Source organism: Daucus carota, chromosome 6 (assembly GCF_001625215.2).
Source record: "Daucus carota subsp. sativus chromosome 6, DH1 v3.0, whole genome shotgun sequence".
Classification (NCBI taxonomy): Eukaryota; Viridiplantae; Streptophyta; class Magnoliopsida; order Apiales; family Apiaceae; genus Daucus; species Daucus carota.
The window spans coordinates 34,114,976-34,141,100 of NC_030386.2; the positions used below are offsets into that span (position 1 = coordinate 34,114,976).

The 26,125-nt window shown below is 35.7% G+C and overlaps 1 protein-coding gene across 2 annotated transcripts in view; it reads left to right on the forward strand.

Annotated features, from left to right (window-relative positions):
* The window catches only part of LOC108226274 (ferredoxin-dependent glutamate synthase, chloroplastic), a 34,460-nt gene extending 14,148 nt beyond the window's left edge, over window positions 1-20,312 (forward strand). For both annotated transcript variants that reach the window (XM_064079406.1, XM_064079408.1), the window contains 23 exons: window positions 7,327-7,437; window positions 7,660-7,875; window positions 7,955-8,112; window positions 8,792-8,921; window positions 9,953-10,011; window positions 10,105-10,210; window positions 10,570-10,666; window positions 11,477-11,592; window positions 11,869-12,066; window positions 12,161-12,271; window positions 12,525-12,764; window positions 12,869-12,967; window positions 13,512-13,607; window positions 14,093-14,290; window positions 14,395-14,469; window positions 16,740-16,868; window positions 16,977-17,075; window positions 17,229-17,371; window positions 17,471-17,564; window positions 18,594-18,832; window positions 18,921-18,999; window positions 19,102-19,185; window positions 19,737-20,312. In XM_064079406.1, the coding sequence (XP_063935476.1) occupies window positions 7,327-7,437; window positions 7,660-7,875; window positions 7,955-8,112; window positions 8,792-8,921; window positions 9,953-10,011; window positions 10,105-10,210; window positions 10,570-10,666; window positions 11,477-11,592; window positions 11,869-12,066; window positions 12,161-12,271; window positions 12,525-12,764; window positions 12,869-12,967; window positions 13,512-13,607; window positions 14,093-14,290; window positions 14,395-14,469; window positions 16,740-16,868; window positions 16,977-17,075; window positions 17,229-17,371; window positions 17,471-17,564; window positions 18,594-18,832; window positions 18,921-18,999; window positions 19,102-19,185; window positions 19,737-19,898 (3,039 nt within the window). In that variant the 3' untranslated portion in view covers window positions 19,899-20,312. The remainder of the gene's footprint in view (window positions 1-7,326; window positions 7,438-7,659; window positions 7,876-7,954; window positions 8,113-8,791; window positions 8,922-9,952; window positions 10,012-10,104; window positions 10,211-10,569; window positions 10,667-11,476; window positions 11,593-11,868; window positions 12,067-12,160; window positions 12,272-12,524; window positions 12,765-12,868; window positions 12,968-13,511; window positions 13,608-14,092; window positions 14,291-14,394; window positions 14,470-16,739; window positions 16,869-16,976; window positions 17,076-17,228; window positions 17,372-17,470; window positions 17,565-18,593; window positions 18,833-18,920; window positions 19,000-19,101; window positions 19,186-19,736) is intronic.
* Window positions 20,313-26,125: the final 5,813 nt, after the last annotated feature.

The window sequence follows — 26,125 nt, forward strand, 5'->3', positions numbered from 1 at the left end:
CTTTGGTTATCACAATAAATAGGAATTTTAGAAAAGGATAACCCATAGTCCAACAGTTGATTCTTCATCCAAAGAATTTGAGCACAGCAGCTGCCTGCAGCTATATACTCTGATTCTGCTGTTGATGTTGAGATTGACTTTTGTTTCTTGCTATACCAAGAGACCAGTCTTCCACCCAGAAATTGACAACTCCCACTTGTGCTTTTCCTGTCAATTTTGCAACCTGCAAAATCTGCATCAGAGTATCCAATTAGATTAAAATCTGATTCTCTAGGATACCATAATCCCAATGATGTGGTACCCTTGAGATATCTGAATATCCTCTTTACTGCAATCAGATGAGGCTCTCTTGGATCTGCCTGAAATCTTGCACATAGACATGTTGCATACATAATGTCTGGTCTACTTGCAGTCAGATAAAGCAAAGATCCAATCATTCCTCTGTAGTTTGTGATATCCACTGATGCACCAGTATCTCTGTCTAGTTTGGTTGCTGTTGCCATAGGAGTAGTTGCAGCTGAACTGTCTTGCATACCAAATTTCTTCAAAAGATTTCTGGTATACTTGGCTTGATTTATAAAAATCCCATCTTCAGTCTGTTTAACTTGTAAACCTAGAAAATAGCTGAGTTCCCCCATCATGCTCATTTGGTACCTAGACTGCATGAGCTTGGCAAATCTTTGACAGAGTTTAGCATTAGTGGAGCCAAAAATAATGTCATCAACATAGATTTGAACTAAAAGCAGATCATTACCATGATTTAAATAAAACAGGGTTTTATCTATGGTACCTCTAGTAAATCCACTTTCAAGAAGAAATTGAGCCAGAGTTTCATACCATGCCCTTGGAGCCTGCTTTAGTCCATAAAGTGCTTTGTCCAACCTGTAGACATAGTCTGGATGTTTTGGATCCACAAATCCTGGAGGTTGTTCAACATATACCTCTTCATCCAGTTTTCCATTTAGAAAAGCACTCTTGACATCCATCTGAAATACTTTGAATTTCTTGTGAGCAGCATAGGCCAGAAAGATTCTGATTGCCTCCAATCTTGCAACTGGAGCAAATGTCTCATCATAATCAATACCTTCCTGTTGTGAATACCCTTTTGCCACAAGCCTTGCTTTATTCCTTGTAATGACACCCTCACTGTCAGTTTTGTTTCTGAACACCCATTTTGCACCAACTATGGATCTATCTTTAGGTCTTGGTACTAGGGTCCATACTCTGTTTCTCTCAAACTCATTTAGCTCTTCTTGCATTGCTTGTATCCAGTCAGCATCTTGAAGAGCTTCCTCCACCTTTTTAGGTTCTATTTGTGACAGAAAGCAATGATGTAAACACTCATTTGCTGTAGCTGTCCTTGTTTGCACACCTGCTTCTGGATTGCCAATTATTAAATCAGGTGTGTGAGATTTTGTCCACTTCCTGGCATGTGGAAGCTGACCATTTTCATCATTGGATCCTCCCCCTTGATCCATGCTTTCCTGATTCTGTTGATTATTCTCTGTAGCTCCCCCTAAATTTGTGCTATCAGAGTTTGAATCAGTATTCTCTGATGAGTTTGAGTCAGCATTCTCTGATGAGTCTTGGGTAGAATCTGAAACATTCTGATGCTCCCCCTCAACAAGTGCTTCATCATCATGAACTTGTGAATTTTCACCAGAGTTTGCTGTATTTTGTTCACATTCAAAGTTTGATTGTTCATCAGAGTTTGTTGAATCAGAGAATATTTCTTCATTTTCAAAATGCAGTTCTTCATGATCATCCATATCTGCTAAGCCCATAATTCTTTTGTCATCAAATGACACATGTATGGATTCCATGATGACCTTGGTTCTCAGATTATAGACTCTGAAGGCCTTTGTTATCAGAGGATAACCTACAAAAATACCTTCATCAGCTTTTAAATCAAACTTGGTAAGTTGTTCTGGATGAGTCTTTAATACAAAGCATTTGCACCCAAATATATGAAAATACTTCAGATTTGGCTTCTTTTTCTTCACCATCTCATATGGGGTCTTGCCATGCTTATTGATCAAGGTTGCATTTTGAGTGAAACAAGCTGTTTGAACAGCTTCTGCCCAGAAATAAGTAGGCAATTTAGCCTCATCAAGCATAGTTCTGGCAGCTTCTATAAGAGTCCTGTTCTTCCTTTCAACTACACCATTTTGCTGTGGTGTACCAGGTGCAGAGAATTGTTGCACTACACCTCTTTCTTTGCAGAACTCTTCCATTGTTGAATTTCTGAACTCAGTTCCATTATCACTTCTAATTATCTTCACTTTGTCTTCAGATCCATGATCCAGTTGTTTCACATGATCCATTAGATGCAAGGCTGTTTCATCTTTAGATTGAAGAAAATATACCCAAGTGTATCTGGTATACTCATCAACAATGACAAGAGCATATTTCTTCCTTGCAATGGATGGTACATTGACTGGTCCAAATAGATCAACATGTAGAAGATGATATGGTTTGTTTACTGAGAATTCAGTTTTACTCTTGAAAGATGTCTTTCTCTGCTTGGCTTTTTGACATGAATCACATAATCCATCAGATGTGAGTAGTGATTCAGGGAGTCCTCTCACAAGCTTTTTCTTTATAAGCTCATTTATGGAGTTGAAATTCAGGTGTGAGAGCTTCTTATGCCATTTCCAGCTTTCTTCTGCAGAGATCCTTGTAGACAAGCAAATTGCTTTTCCTTCAGAGTTTGTAGGCAAGTGGATTTCATAAATATTCCCATGTCTGTGAGCAGTTACTGCCACTTTGCCTGTTGACTTGCTTACTATCTCACTGTGTTCTTCATAGAAATCAACATGATATCCTCTGTCACAGATCTGACTGACAGAGATTAAATTGTGTTTCAGCCCTTGAACAAGAGCTACATTTGATATGATGACATTTCCAAGATTGATGTTGCCATATCCCAGAGTCCTTCCTATGTTGCCATCTCCATAAGAAACACTTGGGCCAGCCTTCTCCACAAACTCTGATAGCAGGGCTTTATTTCCAGTCATGTGTCCTGAACATCCACTGTCCAAGACTAGAATATTCTTCCTGTTGCCCTGCAATCACAAAGACCACTAATTGTTAGATTTAAGGACCCAGACTTGCTTGGATCCCTTGGCCTTATTAAGTTTGTTAGCTTTTGCAGCGGTATTATTATCAGAGTTTGAGCTAACAGACTTTGCAACAGAGTTTGTACTAGAAACAGAGTTTGTACTTGCAGAGTTTTTATTAACCTTTAAAAAAGGCTTCAATTGATAATAATCATAATACAAACTATGATATTCTTTGCAAGTATAAATAGAATGCCATAAACTACCACAATGAAAACATGGATCTTGTGGTTTATATCTAATACTACTTTTTCTAACTCCAGACTTTGTAGGTAAAGAGTTAATGTCCCTGTTCTTCCTGCAAAAATTAGCAAGATGATTAGTATTACCACAGTTATGGCATGTCTTCCTAGGTGCATTTGGAACAGGCATGTAGTTATTACTCTTGTCTATACCAATCTTGCCATTTCTATTTTTCCTAGGCTCCTTGTTTTTGTCATCAGACTTTACTTCTTTAAGCTTATGTTTAAGCTGTTTCTGAGTCATCAGTCCTATGTTAACCTGTTTGGGCTTATCAGATTTTAAATTTTTGTTAATCTCTGATTTTGGTCTACTCTGTTTAGACTTAGAGGATTCAACAACAAATTTGACAGGTTTAACCTTAGGTTTTTGAGTTTTAACAAACTCTGTTTTTGATGACTCAGCTTCAGAGTTATCAGTGTAACCTAGTCCCTTCTTCCAGTTTCCACTACCTAAGATATTCTGAGTGGTTTTGCCTGAATTAGTCCATGTCTTAATGATCTCCCTTTCCTTAGCAAGTTCTGATTGAAGAGATGCATACCTCTTTGATAATTCATCTTTGACAATGACAGCATCATCTCTTTCTTTTTGAACTTCCAACATCTGAACTAATTCTTTTTCTAGAAAATCATTCCTTTTCTTTACACTCAGAGTTTCAGATTTTAATCTTTCATTTTCTAAAGTCTGATCTCTAAAGCTGATATGTAAAGTCTTAAGAAACAATCTTAACTCAGTTATATCTTCAGTATCAAAGGCAAGAGTAGAATGAGGTACCTTAGCAGGAGATTCAGAGTTGTTGTCAGTGTTTGCCATCAGAGCATAATTGACTTCTTCTTCTGAATCAGATGTATCTGTCCAGTTTCCTTTCTTGGTGATAAAGGCCTTTTCTTTTTCCTTCTTTGCTTTCTTGCATTCAGATGCAAAGTGTCCCTTTTCACCACAGTTGAAACAGGTATACTTGTCAGCTTTTCCAGCTTTCCCTTCTTTGCCCTCATTCTTCTTAAAGTTCTTCTTGTCATAAACTCTGTCAGAGTTTCTGTCTTTTCTTGAAAAACTTTTGCCTTTGTTGAACTTTTTGTAGGCCAACTTCTTGAAGCTTTTCACCATCAATGCTGCTAACTGCATCATCTCATCATCACTTTCTTCAGAGTCTGAGGGAACATCAGAGTTTGAGTCATCAGAGTTTGATGATTCAATGTCAGACTTTGTGACATGAGCTTTTCCCTTGCTCTTAGCAGTTTCCTCTTGAACTTTCAGAGCAACAGACTTTGATTTTCCTCCATGTCGTTTGCTCCTTTGCTCCATTTCAAGTTCATGAGTCTTCAGCCTTCCATAAACATCATCAAGAGACATTTCTCCAAGATCAAGATTGTCTCTTATTGTAGTGACTTTCAAATCCCATTTTTCAGGAAGAGCTACAAGGAATTTGAGGTTTGAGTCTTCAAGATCATATTCCTTGTCCACCAGAGATAAGTCATTCAAGAGTTTGACAAATCTGTCATACAGATCTGTCAGGGACTCACCAGATTTTGAGTCAAAGTGCTCATACTCCTGAGTAAGGATTGTTTTTCTGTTTTTCTTAATGGCCTGAGTTCCTTGACATCTGGTTTCCAGAGCATCCCAGATTTGTTTAGCAGTTTTGCACCCAATCACCCTATTAGACATTGCATTATCAAGGGCACTATGCAACAGATGCTTCACTTTTGCATCTTTACTGATAGATGAGATGTCCTCTGGAGTATAATCTTTCTTTTCTTTTGGAACCATCTTTTGAGGTTCATCTGCAATCCCAACAGAGAGCTTGGTGGGCATATGTGGTCCATCAAAAATTCTGTCAAGGTATTCTGGATCAACAGAGTCTAAGAATATGATCATTCTTTCTTTCCAGACTGGATATTCAGATGCCTTAAGGATTGGAACTCTAAAGGACGAAGCTTGTGATTTTTCAGACATGATTGTGTTTAAGATCTCACTGTAGTAATCTTAACAAACCTGGCTCTGATACCACTTGTTAGGTCCTATAAACTCACTATATAATATGATATAGTGATCACAATCTGTAACACAGAATGACAATATAAGAGATTGAAGGCAATAAACTCTTATATTCACAAAGCTTTAATAGTTACAAAAACTCTCTCAGTGATTTATATTGTATCACTAAGAGCTGCTAGGGTTCTTAATAATGTACTCGATAACTCAACTCCTATAGAGTAACCCTAATCTGTGTTTATATAGACACAGTTACAAAATCAATCTCTGATTTGATATCCTATAAATCAGCTAATAAATCTATCAATCAAAGATTGCTCCAGTTTTCTGTTTAGTTTCCATAGTCAGCAAATCACTCCTCAGCCTCTATCCTTCCTTGAAGTATATCCGCTTCTGAGCTCTTTCCACGTGTAAACTCTGACGAGTCTTGACTATGTAAACTCTGATCAGACTTTATTAAACTCTGTCAGACTTTGCTAAACTCTGATCAGCTTCCAGTTTAAACTCTGATGATTCCTGTTCTAAAACAAACTTTAAGAACATTAGTAATCATCAATTATATCTAACAATATAACCCTACAACATGAAAATTATAATTTCACTTTAGATGTGTATAATATTATGTTTTGTGTTATATTGTTAGATGTTTGCAACAAAGATTCAGGGATGAGGAGGTGTTTTTCTAGTCGAATTAACAATGTGATGCATTTAAATTCCAGCTGTCCATAAGTACATGAAAGCCTTCTTTTTGAAAAAAATAAATATAAATCATAGATGTAAATGCTATTCCATTTAATAAAATTGACTCAATTTTTACTTTTACATGATAGAAATATAAAAAATGCCATCCATCTGTATTAAATTTGGGAATGCGTTAATAACCTCTGCAAGAAAATTGCACCCTCAATTCCCTCATATAAAAATGAAAGGATATATATAGTTATAGAAAATTTCATCTACGGTATTGACAGCTCATAGACAAGTGATAGCTAATAGCATAAGTAATAACTGAAACTAAGATTTTGCTATGTTTTTCCCATTTTTTAGACTTTTTGTACATGAACTTCTGCTTCTGGCAGTGTTTATCTTACAATACAAGTCACTCCTTTTCTGTTAAGCCGAGTAATCTTCATCTGATATGATTATGAATGTAAAAGTTAGGGCCTTCTTTACTTCTGCTTTGATGTTTGTTGGTGAACAAATATTATCAAGCACCAAGACTCCATTCTCAAAGAATAAAAGGATGAATAAGGTAGATAAATTTATGCAGGAAAGTAGAGCTAAGGGTTCAAAGAGCACAAAACGAATCTTGTCTATGGTGCTTAAGTGGCTTTCGAGGTTTTGCAGTTCTTTTTTATTTTTCTTATTTTTGTCACTAAGGTAATACCAATTTGGAAGGAATCTCATTGATACACAATAATGAATACAAAGTGTCATCTCTCTTAACTTCAACTATAGATGATATCGAGTTACTACTAGGCATCTTAGAGATATTCTACATTGCAGAACGAATTTTAGGTGTTCTCAGTTTTCTAGTGTGTTATAATTGGGGTGGACTTCTCTACTTGACATACAACTGGGAGTTAATAAATGTTCTTTTTACATGTGAAAGTTTTGAAAACTACTTATCTTGTTTTGTTTGTGCGATATTCAATATACATATACATATATATGTGTGTGTGTGTGTGCGCGCGCGCGCTAATGAAACCAGACTTACAATGTGAACCGTGAGAATCAAAACAAAATAATAAATCATGTCCGCAAATCATTAAGTTGTTATATATCATTCTAAAATTATGTTCATTTGTAAATTATTATAATCATTTGTATTAGTTCTTACACATCTCATATTTTTTTTCATTAGAATATGGCCCTATATATATTGTTTTGATGTTTTTCTATATGTCTACAGCTTTAGTTAGTTCATCTTTACTGCTTTATGATTTTGTCATCTTGGTTCATATTTCTCCAACAGGTGACTAATCCAGCTATAGATCCTCTTAGAGAAGGATTGGTAATGTCACTGGAAATAAATCTTGGGAAGCGTAGAAACATATTAGAGGTTGGACCTGAGAATGCCTCTCAGGTACATAAGCTTTCCCCTTTATAAAATGAGTGCTTAATTCTTTCATATATCTATTAGCTTTCTGTATTCACGTGTGTTGTCCATGCAACGCTTTTTATTTATCATAAATAAGAACTCCTATGTTTATGTGATGTAAATAAGTAGCTCTAGTTTCTCAAATTGTAGGGTTTAATAATTTCTGAATAACTTGTGTCTGCTTTAATTTCTATGATATTGCTCTAGGTGAGTTTGTCGAGCCCTGTTCTTAATGAAGGGGAGCTGGAGTCCCTACTGGCGGATCCCAGCTTGAAACCCCAAATTCTACCTACCTTCTTTGACATAAGAAAGGGTGTTGATGGTTCATTGGAGAAGACATTATATAAGCTTTGTGAAGCAGCAGATGAAGCTGTTAGAAATGGTTCTCAATTGCTAATTCTCTCTGACAGATCTGATGAACTCGTGAGCACCTTTTGGGAGTTATATTTTCTATTAATCTAGCAGTCTAATGTGATTTATCTAATACTTTGTCACTTATAAGGAACCAACTCGGCCTGCAATTCCGATACTTCTGGCAGTGGGTGCTGTTCATCAGCATCTAATTCAGAATGGTCTGCGGATGTCAGCTTCAATTGTTGTGGACACAGCTCAATGCTTCAGTACACATCATTTTGCTTGTTTAATAGGATATGGTGCAAGGTTATCATCTTTTCTTGTCACATTTTCTGTTGGGACTTCTCTGTATAGTGTTGGAATATAGTTATTTGGTTCAGTGCCATGGTTCTTTTTTCATGTCTCAACTATTATCTGTTCCATGAATTAAGCATTTACTATGTACTCTACTCTCTTCCTAATGGGGTTCTATAATAGGCCCTCTGTATACCTAAAATATTTTGTATCTTATCAGTCAGAGGCCACGTAGAGATATAAATTAAATAATTTTATATTATGGTATATACTAAAGGGAAGTGCTATGTTTGCTGACCATTTGCCAGAATAAGTGGTACATTGGTGCTGTTATTTACATTTTTAGTAGAAAAGTTGAAACTGTAGATGCTAGTGATATTTTTAGTAATCCTCTCTTTTCTTTTTTTTCTTTTTTTTGACAATTTAGGCTTATATCCTTAAAAATAAGTATTTGTTCTAATACTTCTCTGGGTGAGCATAAACCCACCACTTGGGCTATTTAATCGTGCTCAGTAATCCTCTCTTTTAGTTCATCTAAATCTCAAAATAAGTCCTCCTGATCAAACACAGTCAGGTTTCCTAAGGCCTTAGGATATGCATCCTTATTTCTTTGGTTTGAGAACATTCAGGAGGTGCTCTTTGTTTGGATCCTTCATTCTGCATCTACTTGATCAGTTATTTATATTTGCAGTGCTGTATGTCCATACCTGGCACTGGAGACATGTCGACAGTGGCGCCTGAGCAACAAAACTGTAAATCTGATGCGGAATGGGAAGATGCCAACTGTTACAATTGAACAGGCTCAAAAGAATTACTGCAAGGTTTGGACAATGTTGCTTGAAGATTGTGAATTATTATGCATCATCTTTTTCCTACCAAAAATTGGTTGGAAGCATTATCTATCGCTGCTCTTACTTATAGTATTTTCTTTGTGAAATTGACTCGCTACACACTGATGTTGTTTTTCATGCCCAGTTATGTCTGCTAGCTCTCTAAGCAATGTTATATCTCTATACTGAGATTTGATTGTAGATAGAACTGATGGGTTATTAAGAAGAGTGTTTAGTAACTAGCTCTCCAGAAACCCTAAGGTCTTAGGAGGAGGCCTTAATTGGGTCTATTATTATATAGCACTCTCCCTCCCTCGTATGAGTGGACAAGCAAACAGCTGACAACACCAAAAAGATGAAACAGACAAGTAAGTTTGAAGCTGGGGTGGGTAACTCGATACTTCTCTCTATACCTGGGCTCTTGTACCAGCTTAAGTAAGAGGGAGATAAGTTGGGCTTCTCTATATTTATGGTTATACGAGAATGTGTTTATACCCTTGAACTGAGATAGGACTGATTTCAATCTACTACCCCGACTCCCAGGTTTAAAAAAGTCAGACTCCTGGACCCTGGTCGTATCTTCAATTGACAAATAGACTCTTGAGCTTCGTATCCTCTTTTTAACTTAAAATTATTGCAAAACATCTGTGTGAAGAATTACAACCCGTCCTGGTTTGAGGTGAGGGATTTTTGTCGATTAACAAATTTCTAGTTGGGTTTTTCCCCGAGATGAACATATATGCTGTTGATTGTGATTGGAAGCGGGTAATTCGTAACTGAGGCATAATAAGTTGACATCATTGCAAGGCAAATAGTAAATACCAGAAATCTTATTATAAGCATATAAAAAGATAAGCAACTATACGAGGTGAAAATTGCATGAACTGTAGTTGACACCCTGAAGGCGCCTTTATAATTCTATCGTATTGGTCCTTGATTACTTTAGCATCCAATAATGGAAAATTAATGATCAATTTGTATTGAATGCTCAGCTGAATTTTATATGTTTGTTGTTTATTCAGGCAGTTAAATCTGGTCTACTAAAGATTCTGTCGAAAATGGGTATCTCATTGCTTTCAAGGTATGACCTCTTTTTGTTATTCCTTTTGGACACCAGAGCGAAAAGTCTACATTATTTTCAGATATCTGAGATACTGTCTTTCTTCAAATCTAGTTATTGTGGGGCACAAATATTTGAGATATATGGACTTGGAAAAGAGATAGTTGATCTTGCATTTTATGGGAGTGTCTCAAGAGCTGGTGGATTGACGCTAGATGAGGTAAAAAGCACATGAATGAATTAAAGATCTGGTTGTTCAGCTTTGAGGTCTATAAATTCACTAGAATTCAACTTATATATAGCAGAGCTCTTCTTTTTTTTTTTTTTTGGCTAAATTAAATAGCAGAGTTTATAATTGTTGTAAGATTGCATTTCCTTTTGCTAATCTAATGATTATTTCCTGGTAGCAAAGGAACCTGAACATGCTCCATAGGTGTTTTACTTCTGAAATTTTGCATTAATATGCAAAAATGTTTGACTTTTGTGTAGAAATTGCTTTTGGTGTTGGTAGGTGTCCAGCGTATCTTTTCTTCTTGATTCTTTCATTTTCAAGCTAATCCTGAATACATTGAATTACAGTTAGCAAGGGAGACTTTGTCTTTTTGGGTGAAGGCATTTTCTGAGGATACGGCTAAACGACTTGAAAATTTTGGGTTTATACAAAATAGACCAGGAGGTATATTCTCGCTCACAACATATATTATATCATTTTTAAGACCACGAGACATGCACTATTAGCTGATGTAACATGTATGAAATGATGACTATTTGTTTTGTAAATATTCTTACATGAGTCTCTACTCTCTCTATATATATGTGTGATGCATCTGAATCTCGAACTAGCACACTATGTACCTCAAAAGAGTTGAGAAGCATGCATGCTGATTTGTGTGCAGTAGTCACAATATTTCTTCATTCTGTTGTGATGCAAACAAAGTAAAAGAATGTTAATCCCTTCTTACCTCATGAAGTATGGGATAGGCTAGGATAAATTTCAACTACGAGTCTGCTTCTGAGCATCTTTAAGATAAGCTATTTCAGTTACTCTATCAAAAAGCATTTGTCTCCACAAACTTGATATGATTACTGCTTCCTAATTAGCTCAATCCCGCTCACACGAGGGTGGATTAGAAACCTTTGGTAATTCATCGTTATCACTGTTCAGTTTAGTGTCTGTGTTGCCTAGGAAAAGATTCCATATTTCAGTACCTTTTGTCCACCTCTTTGAGTCTTTGTACAAGACAATCCGAATGCAGCATTACAAATTATTTTTAAGTAGAACGTTTTACTTGGCATAAATGCAAGTGAAGTACTCCGATAACTTTTTGGAGGCATGGTAATAGTGACTTATCCAACAATGGAATGAGTTCATTTGTTGGGTTGATTCTTCCCTCGAATTTTATTGTGAAGTGCCCTTATTATTAGCTACCTTAAATCTGGATCATGCATTCTACATTGAGCGCTAATTAGTTTCATATATTTTAAGGGGAATACCATGGAAACAACCCTGAGATGTCAAAGCTGCTTCACAAAGCAGTACGCCAGAAGGTGGAGAGTGCATATTCAGTTTACCAGCAGCATTTGGCTAATCGACCTGTTAATGTAAGTTGTAATCGTATAGTAAAGTAATTTATGCTTTTATTTGATAAACATTTAGTCCAGTAAAATAAGTATCCTGATTTATTTGGGCCACAAACATTTCTTAATAGGTTAAAAATGGGCGCATCAAAGCACCATATGTTGTCAGGGATTTAAATAGTAGCTGATTAAGAAATTTGAACAGCCCACATTAATATTTGTAACTCAGCTAGAGATATTCTAAGATATATTGCTAAAATTTCTACTTTTCCTTTTTTTTTTGTTTAATGATTACTACAGGTTTTCCGTGATCTTTTGGAGTTTAAAAGTGATCGTTCCCCAATTTCAGTTGGAAAGGTGGAATCTGCTGCATCGATTGTCCAACGATTTTGTACTGGTGGAATGTCCCTTGGAGCAATTTCTAGGGAAACACACGAGGCAATTGCAATTGCAATGAATAGAATTGGTGGTAAATCTAATTCTGGTGAAGGAGGGGAGGTTATATGTTCTTTACCTATGCTCAATGCTTAACATATCTCAAATTCGATTTATATTTGAGATGTTATAACATGTAGACACTGTCTTTTAACAGGATCCTATTCGCTGGAGCCCTCTCACTGATGTTGTTGATGGGTACTCACCCACACTGCCTCATTTAAAAGGGCTACAAAATGGGGATATTGCAACAAGTGCCATCAAGCAGGTCAGAATGCCTTGACATTCTTCGTCAGCCAGCATTGCAGATTTTATTTTATTTTATTTCATCTCTAGTAATAAATAAACTCCAAGGATTTGATATCATGTCCTAATTTTATATGAAAAGCTAAATATGTCGCCAAGTTGGATGGTTGTTGAGGCTGCTCAGATTTAAATAGTCATTCTGCAAACTTTCATTAGTGTGGGATTTACAAACTATTTTACCTGTATTTTGTTGAGTTATGAAGTTGTCTTTTTAGGTTGCCTCGGGACGATTTGGTGTCACTCCTACATTCTTGGTCAATGCTGAACAAATAGAAATCAAAATTGCACAAGGTGCAAAGCCTGGTGAAGGTGGGCAATTGCCTGGGAAGAAAGTTAGTGCGTATATTGCAAGACTAAGGAACTCCAAACCCGGTGTTCCTTTGATTTCTCCTCCTCCGCACCATGACATTTATTCCATCGAGGATCTTGCTCAGTTAATTTTTGACCTTCATCAGGTGCCTCTCAACATTGTAGATATGTATTTATGACTTGACTGCATATGTCTTCTACCATATCATAACATCAAAAGTTGGATTTTTAAATTTTGTTGAATACAAAGGTCAATCCTAAGGCTAAAGTCTCCGTTAAACTCGTGGCTGAAGCTGGCATTGGAACGGTGGCTTCTGGGGTTGCGAAGGGCAATGCTGATGTTATACAGGTATCTATGAGTGACTACCTGTATGGGACCTAATAATTTAGTTCTTCCATCATCTGTAAGTATATTAGATTTTGTACGGATCAAAGTTAAAAAATTTGTTTGTGAGATGAACAATCATGATTACATTGAAAATGACAAATTTGCTAGATAGTCAGATGATTCGAAGCTTGATAAGCAGGTGCAGATGAGTTTTCATTTGAAATTTCAAAGCTTCATTTAGTTGACTGCTGCGTAATTAATGTGTGCATGCCGCACATGTGTTTGTTTCTGTGCATGTGTGGATATAGATTAAGTTATAGCATGTGAAATTGTGTTTACACAAATTAAGCTCACCCTTTGGTAAATTTTATAAAGTAGATAAAGCTTCTCTTATAGATGTACAAACACTTGTTTCATAACATTTTCTTGAAGAAATGTGTTAACTACAATGTTCTTAGGTTTTATAATTAATACATTATCACAACTAAAAGAAACAACATCTATTGGTTTTTCAATTAACACATTATCACAACTAAAAGAAACATTTTACATTTATGGTTTGCAGATATCTGGGCATGACGGGGGAACTGGTGCCAGTCCCATAAGTTCCATCAAGCATGCTGGAGGTCCTTGGGAACTTGGACTTACTGAAACTCACCAGGTAGCTTATTGCTTACTTTCAATATGTTACATTTTTCTTTAAATTTGATGTTAATTTGCCAGCTCTCACAAACCTTATGGTGTTAAGAAGACATAATTGGAACTGGATAATATTAACTTTAGCAATGCCCTTCACTTAAAAGCCCATATGTGGATGAACAGTGGATCACTAAAGGCCCATCTTTTACGCAATACTGAATACTCAACCTGAATGTTGATATTAATATTTTAAAATTGGTGGGGTATGAGGATACGAGCTGGAGACCTCCAAACCTTGTCCTCTGATACATATACAAAGTTACCAGCTTTCCTTTACGTATGTCATGGTGTTAGAAGGACAACTTGACTGAATTATATAAAAATGATAATCAGCTTTTGAATGTTCTCTAAAACAATCTGCAGTTATCAGATGCTTTTGGCTGATATAAGTATTACCAATATGACTTGATATACTAAAAGATTCCATATGTGATGCTCATTTAACAGACACTAATTGAAAACGGATTAAGAGAAAGGGTCATTCTTAGAGTTGATGGCGGATTCAAAAGCGGGGTTGATGTTATGATGGCGGCTGCAATGGGTGCTGATGAATATGGATTTGGTTCTGTTGCAATGATTGCTACTGGATGTGTCATGGCTCGCATTTGCCACACAAATAATTGTCCAGTTGGTGTTGCCAGTCAGGTAAGCTTGAGACTCTAATGTGTTATCTTGAGCTGTAGTAAAATAATTCAACTCAATGCAGTTTCCTTTGAATATCTTAACTTACCTGAATCATTTCACAACAGAGAGAAGAACTACGAGCACGTTTTCCTGGTGTTCCTGGTGACCTTGTCAACTACTTTTTATATGTGGCCGAGGAGGTAATTTACTTTTGTCTAAAATTATTCCATTATATTTACTTGATTATATTCCCAATTAATTGGCTCGTTAAGGTTGAGGTCCAAGAGTTTAACTTCAATGCTTTTACTGCAGAAGTGAATAGATATTCTCTTACCGGGTTGAAATTTGAGTAGTATATATAAATCTTAAGTTTGTAAACTAGCTTTCCATTTGGTCGAAAGGAGTAAAATGAGATTTATACTAGTATAGGGACATTATTCATAATTTCTATTCCTCCATTTTGTCCACATAAATTTTAACTAGAGCTTATACAGACCGATATGATAGAAGTGCTCATTCGTTTCTCCTATCCATCTTTTCTGAACATATCATTGAAACATTGCAACTTCTCAATTTCCTTTTAATCCTATGGTTACTTATCTCTTATTAGTTTAAATTAGTTCACCTTTTTTTTTTTTGAAATGATAATTCTTCATTACTTATGAACATCATCTAACAAACAGATAAAAAATTACTAGAAACTTCCCACTGAAAATGTGATCCGGGTAGGAATTAGCTGCTCAGCAAATGAGTAAGCAACTCTATTAGCAGGTCAATATGCAAATCATTTTGACAATACCAAAATGAGACATTATAGTAATCGAACAGCGAATCGCTTGGACCGACACTTAGCAATCAGTCTGAACTCAACAGCACCCTAACACTTTGTCTTAACCTAGCTTAATGCTTCCTTTAATCCCATAATTTCATCAAATCAAGATCCACTAAGCGAATATAAATTCCAATGTTTACCTCCATGATGGCCCCTCACTATCCTGTGCCGCAGACTCATAAGAATAATGACACTATGAAGCAACATCCTTTTTCTTAATCCATTTCTACTGTTTACCTTCCAACCAAATATTGCAAAAGTTTCAACTGGACATCTGAATTAATATCAATATTTAGATCATTTTTTTGAGTTGATTGCATTTCAGTGGCTAAAGTTTACTTTGGACAACAAATAGTTGGCTGTACATCCAAAAAAAAATAATATGGTAGCCGGAAATTATATATGCTTTTCAGTATAGTGGCCCACCATTGTTAACTTTTTAATAACAATCCAGTAAATTTATTAAAAAAAATTAATTTAATCCCCTAAATTGTCCAATTCACCCAACTGGATAAACAATCCAGTTTGTTTCATGACAACCCATTTCAAAAAATCGAAAACCCAATTTTCGCAATTACAGTTTCACCCTAAGTTACTCTGACTCTTAGTTTCGGTCGTCATACCTGCGTTGGACACTTGGACAGATCTTTCAGAAATTGGATCCCTATTTCCTAGTGGCTGATCCTTTGAATGAAATTTGGACAATTTGGCTAACTTAAAGACCACATATGAGTCAAACTAATAATTTAAAATAATATGAGAAGAAAAAAGCAGCATAAATGAGATTAAAGTAGAGAAGACGCCTAGTCTGCAAAAGCCCTTCACAAATGTCTAATCTGAGTTTTCTTCCCCTCAAGGTGTCCTACCATACCTGTGATTATGATGTATTGTATTTTGTCCCTGAACCCGTGTCCAAAAATTGGACAGTGTCCCCAGTTTTCAAATTTTCCAAGTCTGATACACGGATATGGTGGTGTCCAACGCATGTTTCAAAAAGACAATCATGATTTATGTACCGTATATATCTGTCGTATGGAGTCACATCACTGTTTGAGTGTGCCTTTCACTATTTTATTTGACCTTATGATATTCAATGGTGTAATTTAGTATTGTGTCACATGTGGATTGACTTGAATTAAGATCTTATAGCTAAAAATGCAGAATTTAGAAATTATGAAGTAAAAAAGAAAAGCTGGGTAGAGAGGAAGAAAAATAAGATCTCACATCATTATCATCAACTTGCTTTTAGAACGAAGAGGTCTGCAACAAGAGTTTTGAGTTGTGGCAATAACAGTTTTCATTTAATAATCCTTGTAAATCAGATAGATTTGTTTGAAATAAGGATTTTTCTGAGTTGTTTCAGGGTGAGGTGAGGTGAACTGTGTGGCTAAATAAGTTAATTTACAATCACTAATAAATTCATTCATAAGGTAACGGTTCAAATCAATAAATTTTTAAATTAATAGCCACCAAATTGCAAAGAACCTTAAATCTTTAGCCACTGTATTGTGATTTCTCAATATACAGCCACCAACTTATTGCACAGAGTATATTTCTCTTCCAGTTAGTTTATGGGTACTGTTCTTGTTTTCCCGTGCTTTATGCTTTTTATTATGTATTGTTTGGTAACCATTCTAGGTGAGAGGCATGATGGCACAACTGGGTTATGAGAAACTGGATGATATAATTGGACGCACAGATTTGCTGAGACCTCGGGATGTTTCATTAGTGAAAACTCAGCATCTTGATCTCAGCTATGTGCTTTCTGTAAGTTGTTCAATTATAAGTTTAATCATGTAATGATGTAATGTGATATCACAGTCGTTGCAATGCCTTTTGTATTAATCTTTTTCTCTTGCATTCTTTTTCTCTAAGAATGTTGGATTACCAAAGTTGAGCAGCACTGAAATTAGGAAACAAGATGCTCACAGTAACGGACCTGTGTTGGACGATATATTACTTGCAGATGCAGAGGTAATTTATTTTGTTCCAATTGAATAAGGTAGAAGCCCAAAAGAAACGGATTTTTGCATCATTGTTTCATGTAATAAAACACATTTTAAAAAGGGTGCTTTACAATGTAAGCAAATGTTTATATGTCTATATTTATATATCTTAATCATGCAGCTTTCAGATGCAATCGAGAATGAAAAAGTTGTCAATAAAACCGTACATATATACAATGTGGACCGTGCTGTTTGTGGGCGTATAGCTGGTGTTGTTGCTAAGAAATATGGCGATACGGGCTTCGCGGGGCAGCTCAATATAACGTAATCATTCTATATAAATATATTTGGTGGTTCCACTAGCGATTTTGCAAATTCTTGTTGCTGATGAAAGCAAAATAATCATATCATCAATGTTTTCAGATTTTTAGGGAGCGCTGGGCAGTCCTTTTCATGTTTCCTGATACCAGGAATGAACATTCGGCTAGTAGGAGAAGCTAATGACTATGTGGGCAAGGTTTGTTAAATCATCTACGGATATTGAAAGACCATTTACATTTTTCCCATAAATTTTACATAGTTTCCAGGTCTAGAAAGCTCTCATACTTCATTATTAAAACTAAAACCGTTGACTAAATTATCATATATCTTCAAAATTTTGAAACCATTTCTGGCAGTATGTTAATTTCATGTCGTCAGGGTTGGTAAACAAGCATTCCTGAAGTTAAGACCTTGCCGAAAGTGTATAACTCTCGAGTACCTGTAATAGAAAAAGAATTCTAATCCTTCAAAACACACAAAATCTTGCATTTGTTTAGGATATGTGCAGTATTTTATTGGGACGAGTGTGTCATATTATCATCTCTCTTTTTGTCCAGTAGTTTCATACATTATAAGTTGAAATAGTCATTTTTGTGTTCCCTATACCTGATATGAACATTCTGCTAGGCAGAGAAGTATGTGGGCGAGATTTGTAAAATTATCTTGTGTACCTAAAACACGACAGGGATGTCAAAAACTGAATCTTTTTTTTCATGCATTTTACAAAGTTGCCAGGTCTAGAAAGTTCCCATGCTTCGAAACTAAAACTAAAATGTGTATTTTATATATTTTAAAATTTCAGAAACTTGGTTAGCAGCCATTGTATTTTAATACATTTACGCTACTCTGTACCTATTATTTTAAGAAAATGTTCCGCAGTAACTTTTTTCGGTGGAGAAAAAGGATTATAATCCAACATCAACCAATATTTGTTGCTTCTCATTCAGGATATCTGGAGCTTTGTATTTGGACATGCGTGTCAAAAGATTTCCCTTCTCCATTATTTAATACAGTAGAACTTGGAAGAGTCCAGTGGAACTGGTTAAACTGAATGATTAATGTGTTTAGCTACTTAATTAAAACAAATAAACTTATAGAAGTTTAAAAAAAAAAAAAATTGGCCATTGTCACTTTTAGTTGAACTGGGCGAGCATCAAAGGTGGAACTTTCGACTTTATGCTGTTTCAAATATATCCTATATCCTGATCTAGCAATTATTTTTCAGGGTATGGCTGGTGGCGAATTGGTTGTGACCCCTGTTGAAAATACTGGTTTTATTCCTGAGGATGCCGCTATAGTTGGGAATACGTGTCTTTATGGAGCTACAGGTGGTCAAGTATTTGTTAGAGGCAAAGCTGGGGAGCGCTTTGCTGTGAGAAACTCTCTTGCTCAAGCAGTGGTTGAAGGTGCTGGAGATCATTGCTGTGAGTACATGACTGGCGGTTGTGTTGTGGTGCTAGGGAAGTACGTCTCTCTTGCTGGTTTATAACAATATTATCTGTATCATAAGATTGGACACGGAATTTAAGCTGTTTCTTCTTGATGTTGATAGGGTGGGTAGAAATGTAGCTGCTGGTATGACTGGAGGTTTGGCTTACCTTCTTGATGAGGATGATACTCTAATCCCCAAGGTTTGTTCAATATTTGCCTTGCATTACAGGTTGTAAGCTACTTTATTTTGCATAACATTATGGTTTAGTTGCTAAAGTGTGGTGTGACTTAAAACGGAACAGGTAAATAAGGAGATCGTAAAGATTCAGAGAGTCGTTGCCCCTGTTGGTCAGATGCAGCTGAAGACCCTTATTGAAGCTCATGTTGTAAGTAAAAATTACTACTCGAGCACACACCGTACAGTGACAAATTCAGAGTTCAGACTACAGTGAGCAATTTTAAAAGTTTTAGCAAGCTTGGTCAATCGAAATTATAGTAAAATAAGACGTCAAGGCGCTGAAGTAAACCTGACTCACAACTGTGTTTCCCTGGAAAATTACACACCCAGAGCAGCCAAAACTATTATTCTTCTCTTGGTAACAAAAATATTTGTGTGTGTGTGAGGGGGGGGGGGGGGGGGGGGGGGGGGTGAAAATTTCTGCAACTGAGAATTGCAAGATGAAATGAAGGTGTTCTTTCTTTTTTACCATTAAGATGTCTACAGTTAAGGAAATCTGAAAGATTTTAGAATCTATTGTTAATTTGTTTGTTAGTTCCTCGTGAAACATATGCTCGAGTCGATTGTTTTAAATACTCCTTCACTGCTTCAGACAACTAGTTGAGGCCTGGAATGAGTAATTAACTAGTGCTATCGCTAATTCTCTTATGTATCTGCATGCATATAGTTGTTATTTACTATTATGTGTTTTCATTCTAGGAAAAAACTGGAAGCAGCAAAGGGTCTTCTATCTTGAAAGAGTGGGACAGATATCTGCCACTCTTTTGGCAACTTGTTCCGCCTAGTGAGGAAGACACCCCAGAGGCTTGTGCTGAATATGAGCAAACAAGTGCTGGACGTGTCACCGTTCAGTCCACTTAGGGCAAAGATTGTATATACTCTTGGCCTAATCTGTGTCGCAAGTTTGCACTGATGACCGAAGCCGAACAGGACTATGCACTGTGGAAAGTCAGCTTGCCATAACTGTAAATTGCAGAATTTAGTGGTTGCTGACAGAGTCGAAGACCCTGCTCTTCAACTAAAACCATGCAGTCAAGCACCCTTCTTGGGTACTTCAGCAGATGTATAGCAACACCAAAGAAGCGTATATGTTATCACAGGTTTTTGGTTTCTGTGAATTTATTTTAGTGGTTTGGATTTGCAATGATGCTCTATCATTAGCTATTCTTCATTGCTTTCCGTAATTATACTAAGAAAAAGATACAGAACTAAATTATACTTACTCGAGCTATAATTGATTTCCCCTAATTAAAACAGTTATTCTTTCGTCTTAAACTTTGTATGCTTGCATCAGTACTGTCAACTGTGTTGTTTTTTTTACCATAACGTGTTTAATATTATAGTGATTGAATCTAAAATTCGGTTGCGTTGGGTGGAACGTTAATTATATAATCTACTAGATTAGTCCCCGGTTAAATTATATTTATTATATAAATAAAAAAAAAGGTTTAATTAAAAATTTGCAAATAATGTGATGATTTGAATATCATATGATTTGATTAATCATGATTTGTTCGTGTGTAAAAAATATGGGTCTTTTCTCATAAATACCTAATTCCAAAATATTTTTTGCAAAAGATACTACACATATTTTTCAAATATTTTGTAGAAGTACCAAATTTTGAAAATATTTACAATTGCAACCATGCTTGCAATCTTACAGGGTCAATTAACCGAAGTTGTAGGTGTAATTTGAGTTATAAAAAATATATTTATAAATATAATTTTTCGAAATGTCTCTGAATAAAAGTTTAAGAGATCTATATTTTTATTCATAAAAAAGTTAAAAAATAATATGTAGAATATGTTATTTTCGCAACTTAAAACGACAATTATTTTAGTACGTGGGGAATTGTGAATAGGACCTGTAGAAAAAGAATTTTGACCATCATAATTTTCAAAAGATAAATCATAAATCAGAATGAATATATTAGAAGTGATCTAGCTGTGATACATATGATAGATTTATGCAAATATATTTGCTACTAATAATATAAATAATTACTTAATTAGTAGTAAAAGTGTACAGTGTGCAGTGTACTTTCATAACATAACACTTGAAAATTTTATTCTGAATATTATCCCATAATTTAAGATACAATTAACAAATTGGGTTCTAGATATTTTAAAGAATTTGCGGGCGCGTCTCACCTCCTGGGCGGGGCGGGGGCTGGAAATTCAGTTCCGGCGAATATATAATAAATTACAAATTTGAAATTTTTTTTTAATATTTAAACATAAACCAAATACACTGTTCTTTGATTCTTTGTACATATAAAAGCTTCAGATAGATCCGATATCAAGGGTGCTTGTGGTGAGAGTCTGAGAGAAACAAGTGGCTAAGTGTAAAAAAAATGAAAGAGAAGCGGTGGTGGAATAATGAAGATATCTAAACACAGATGCATGCATCCGTTTGTTAAAACAGTAAAATAGTACCCACTAGTCTGACTAACAAAGCCCACAGGAAAACAAGACATCTGTTTTCCTGGCAATGGCATGTATGGAAATACCACTTGAAACTAATTATTCTCTGAGGAGTTGGTCCAACTATTCACTATACTTGTATATTACAAGTTGCAGCTACGCCCTAAACAAGCCACGTGTTTACCCTTTGCATCTGAGGTTGCGAATACCAGTGTCTCTCGATCCCGCGATAGAGCTGTAATTCAAGTCGGGTGGCTTGCGAGCTCGTCCGGCTCGAATTCGTTTAAGTGGACTTAGCTCGACTCGATTCGTTTCTATCGCGGATGGCTCGCGAGCTCGTCCGGCTCGGATTCGTTTAAGTGGGCTCAGCTCGACTCGATTCGTTAAACGAGCCGAGTTCGGACAAAAGTTTCAGCTCGTTTAATTAAATGAGCCGGCTCGACTCGACTCGTGAAATTAAACGAGCCGAGTTCGGATAGAAGTTGGGGCTCGATTAAGTGTAAAATTATACGAGCTGACTCGCTCGACTCATTAAAACCGGCTCGTTTAGCTAAACGAGCCGGCTCGACTCGACTCGATTCTTAAAATTAACCGAGTCGAGTTCGGACAAAAGTTTAGGCTCGATTAGTTAACCGAGCCAGCTCGGCTCGACTCGATTAAACTTGGTTCGAATTAGGCTCGGCTCGAATTACAGCCCTATCCCAAGACATTAATCTCTCTTATTGGAGATAAAGTAAAATAATAATACTCCCTCCGTCCCTCCCATTTGTTTACACTTTCCTTTTTGGGGTGTCCCATCCAATTCTTTACATTTTCAAACTTACCAAAAATAGTCAATGGGTCCCGCCACTTCTCTGTTGGGCCGCGCAACACCCGTCAACTCCGCATTAGTATGATATTGTCCGCTCTGGGCCGTGGTCAAGCCCGCATGGATTTGTTTTCGGGCTCCTCCCAAAAGGCCTCATACTAATGGAGTTCCTTGGCTGCTTATATTCAAGATAAATCTTCTTTATCTTTCCGATGTGGGACTTGGGTTGAACCCACTCAACATTCTCCACTTTTCTTCTCTTTTCACACTATTTTTACTCCACTATATCCTTTTTATACATTAAAAATCAATGGGTCCCACCATTTCACCCACTTTTTCTTCTTTTTTCTACTACTTTATACATATTTCTTAACCTCCGTGCCCAACCCAAAAGATAAGAAATGAGAGGGACGGAGGGAGTAATAAACAACATGATATATTATTTGGTTATATTCATTATCCGTAAAGCGAGAAAAAGAAAAATTACTGTCCTGGATTTTGAGGATCTAGATTTGCAGCCGAATTAGAGAACAGCGTGTCCAAAAGCCGGGACAGTAATTCTACGGCATGCCGCCACCGTTATGGCCGAATAGACAACATCCACGTTACGCTTCATCAGCTTCATGATGATGAATGAGTGAAAATGGTTCTTATGTAGGACCCGAATGTGATGACTTGGCAGCCTTACCTACATTGTATTAGATTTTCTGGATCTGTTGCTATAAAGTCAAGATTAATTCCCCCTGGTCATTTTTGTTCTATATACTTTCCCTGTATAATATTCACACGTAAGCTTAGGAAGAATTCATAGTACCCAAACTGTTTATCATCATTTCAAGTGTCATATGTTACATTTTAATTTCAAACACTGTGTACATGTTCAACACTACAGACAATCAAGAATGCATCAACGGCAACTTAATCTACTAAAATAATTTTATATGAAATTAAATATATAAGATAAATATTACCTCTTTTGTCTCAAAAAAAGTGAGTTACTTTTTTCAATCATTTCAATGTGCTCGAATATATTTTATACGATTCATTTTTTTAGAAAACAGAAAATTTTTAAAAAATAATATTTACAAGTATATCTTCAGAATACATTAAAATGCACGAAAAAGTTTGAAGGTCAATATTTCTCTTTAAACGGTAGAAAAATCATACTTTTGTGCAAGCAGGAAATTTTTTGATTGTGAGATGGAGGAACAGATATATATAATTCAAGAATTATAGCCCCCTGAAGAATGAAATAAATTGGATTTTGTCTGAATTCAACAAACTGCAACGATGCTGATTAGATTTCCTAGGAATATTACAAAGAAAAAAAAATTAAAAATCAAAGGAACTAACACAGAAAACATATAAGAAACAATCAAAAAGGTGCATGTAATACATACATAGACGTATAGTATATGTGCAAATTAAAAGGACTATCGAAGTTGATTCAGAATCTCGGATCCGCTACGGAGCTGGAAGTTCTGGGGAGAAACTGTGCTGACCGAAATTTCACGTTCAAGTACACGTGAATACGTTAATTCTTCTAAAATCTCGAGTTGTTGGAATGAGGATTTACGAGATCATATATTATATCTTAACGAATACACGGTCATACATCGGATGAAGAAACGGCAGGGACGCGAGGAGCTTGTGAAGGAGACAAGGCGAGGAAGAGCAGCAGCGCGAGCATAAGAATGGGCACGAGCAGAAGCGACGAAGGCGGAGGAGGCAGCGGCGGCAGAAGAAGCGGCAAGAAGAGGAGCAAAGCGGTGAAGACGAGAGTGAAGACAATTATAATGGCCTTCAAACTGAAATGGTGTAACATCAAACTACTAGTATTCTTCAGATGCTTAGATTGTAATGAAGGTGACGAAGCTGATACTAATACTCCACGTCTTCTATCATCCAAACCATACACCATCATCTCCCTTTTGCGTGAATATCGAAGCTTTATGAATTGGTAATGGTTGTGAATTGTGATAGTTTTTATGTTATACAATGGAGAGAGCCAAAGGTGCAATATTATTATACTAGTTGTTGCAAGGGGGGCAAGTGGGCCACTGGGTAAATTGTCCGTACAAGCTTTCTTTTCTTGTAATGCTTTGTATTGTTTTCGTATTTGTTTTGGTATTTCACGGATAAAGTTTGGTAAATTGTTCCTGCTCAAATTCAGATGAATGTGTTTTTAAACTTTCAAAACTTAAAATTGACTTCTTCGTCCCAACTGCAGTCATCGTCTTCCTCTTTCTCATACGAGATTTCTCCGCAACTACAAAATGTGTTATCTTGATGAATACGATTGTGTTTTAAGGATATATTTTCTTAAGAATTTTCTAGTGTCTGTTGAGCACACCCTAATAATCAGGATGGATCTAGAAACAGGTATTTATTGTGGAGACAAAAAAAAATTAAAATATATAATTGGTGAAGTTTTATATCAGTTTAAACATAATATAGAAAAAAATTGAGATACAAAAACAATTAAAATTATAAACATATATTTTGAAGAAAAAAAACATCGAAAAGAATCAAAACACGTTCTTGGATATCAATTAATTTTAGATCATTTATCATGAGGTAATAACTAGCATTTGCACAGTAATAGAAGATATATCATATACTATATACAGTTTGTCAGTGAGGACAAGTGCCTCCACTGTTTCCGCTAGATTTGTTCTTACTAACAATCATTTTTAAGTTAAATTTAATATTTCTATTGATTCTAATATTATAAATAATGATTTCCTACATGCACACAAATCCTCCATAATAAAAATTTGTCATTTAACTAAAAAGATCAAAATGTTAGTGATAGTTTGTATCTCTACACGAGAAACTGTTTTTTTAATAATTACAATACCCATCCGAAGAATAATATAACTGACAAAATTAATTTACGGGTTCTATGGTTTTGTAAAAGAATTAAATTTCCGTGTATAGCTTGCACTGCTCGACTTACAAATTACACCAGTTGACGTTTAACTTTGGAGACGGTACTGATTTTTATAGACCCAGGACCAATACTTTCCTCATGAAGAAAGAGAGGTTCATGCACCAAGGGTCCTTTTCATAATTTTAAATTGACGGGCTCTTGCCCTCTGTCCGATATGTAAGTAAAAGCCTTTTATTTGCCGCCCACGATGAAACCAAAACCTGTGTCTGACATCTCAATCTACTTCGCCTTGTATCCTCACCGCTGTTTCATACGAGGTTATATAATATTACAGCGAATTCAGTTTATTTATTTCTCATGCAATCAAGTTTGTGAAAGAAGAAAATATAATCAAGTTTACACATTTATGCACTTAATATTGTTAACTTGAAAATGTAAACTACTGTTATCTGATATACGAACATGTTTGAGTGAATTTAAAGTTGTGACTTATGAATTAATGTGAATTAATATGATAATCATGAAATTTAAGATGTATGGATAATTTTGACTTATGGATTATAAAAATTATAATAATAAAAATAAAAATGATTAATTGATAAACTATGAATTATGAGTAATTTTTATCAGAAGAAAAAAATAATTAAATTACTAGAACAATACCTAAAACTAATTTTCTAATTTTAAAAATTTGTTCTAAAACTATGGATAAATTATAAGGGTGTCAGCCCGCTTGTCACTAGGGCTGAGCAAAACCGAACCGGAACCGAAGAACCGAACCGAACTGTGAAAATTCGGTCCGATTCGGTTCCTTTTTTTTTCAGAAATTCGGTTCTTTCGGTTTTTCGGTCCGGACCGAATTAAATTTCGGTTCGGTCCGGTCCTTTTGAAAAAATTTCTTTTCCGGACCGAATAAACTGAACTATTTATATTAATTATTTAATATATTAAATATAATATATA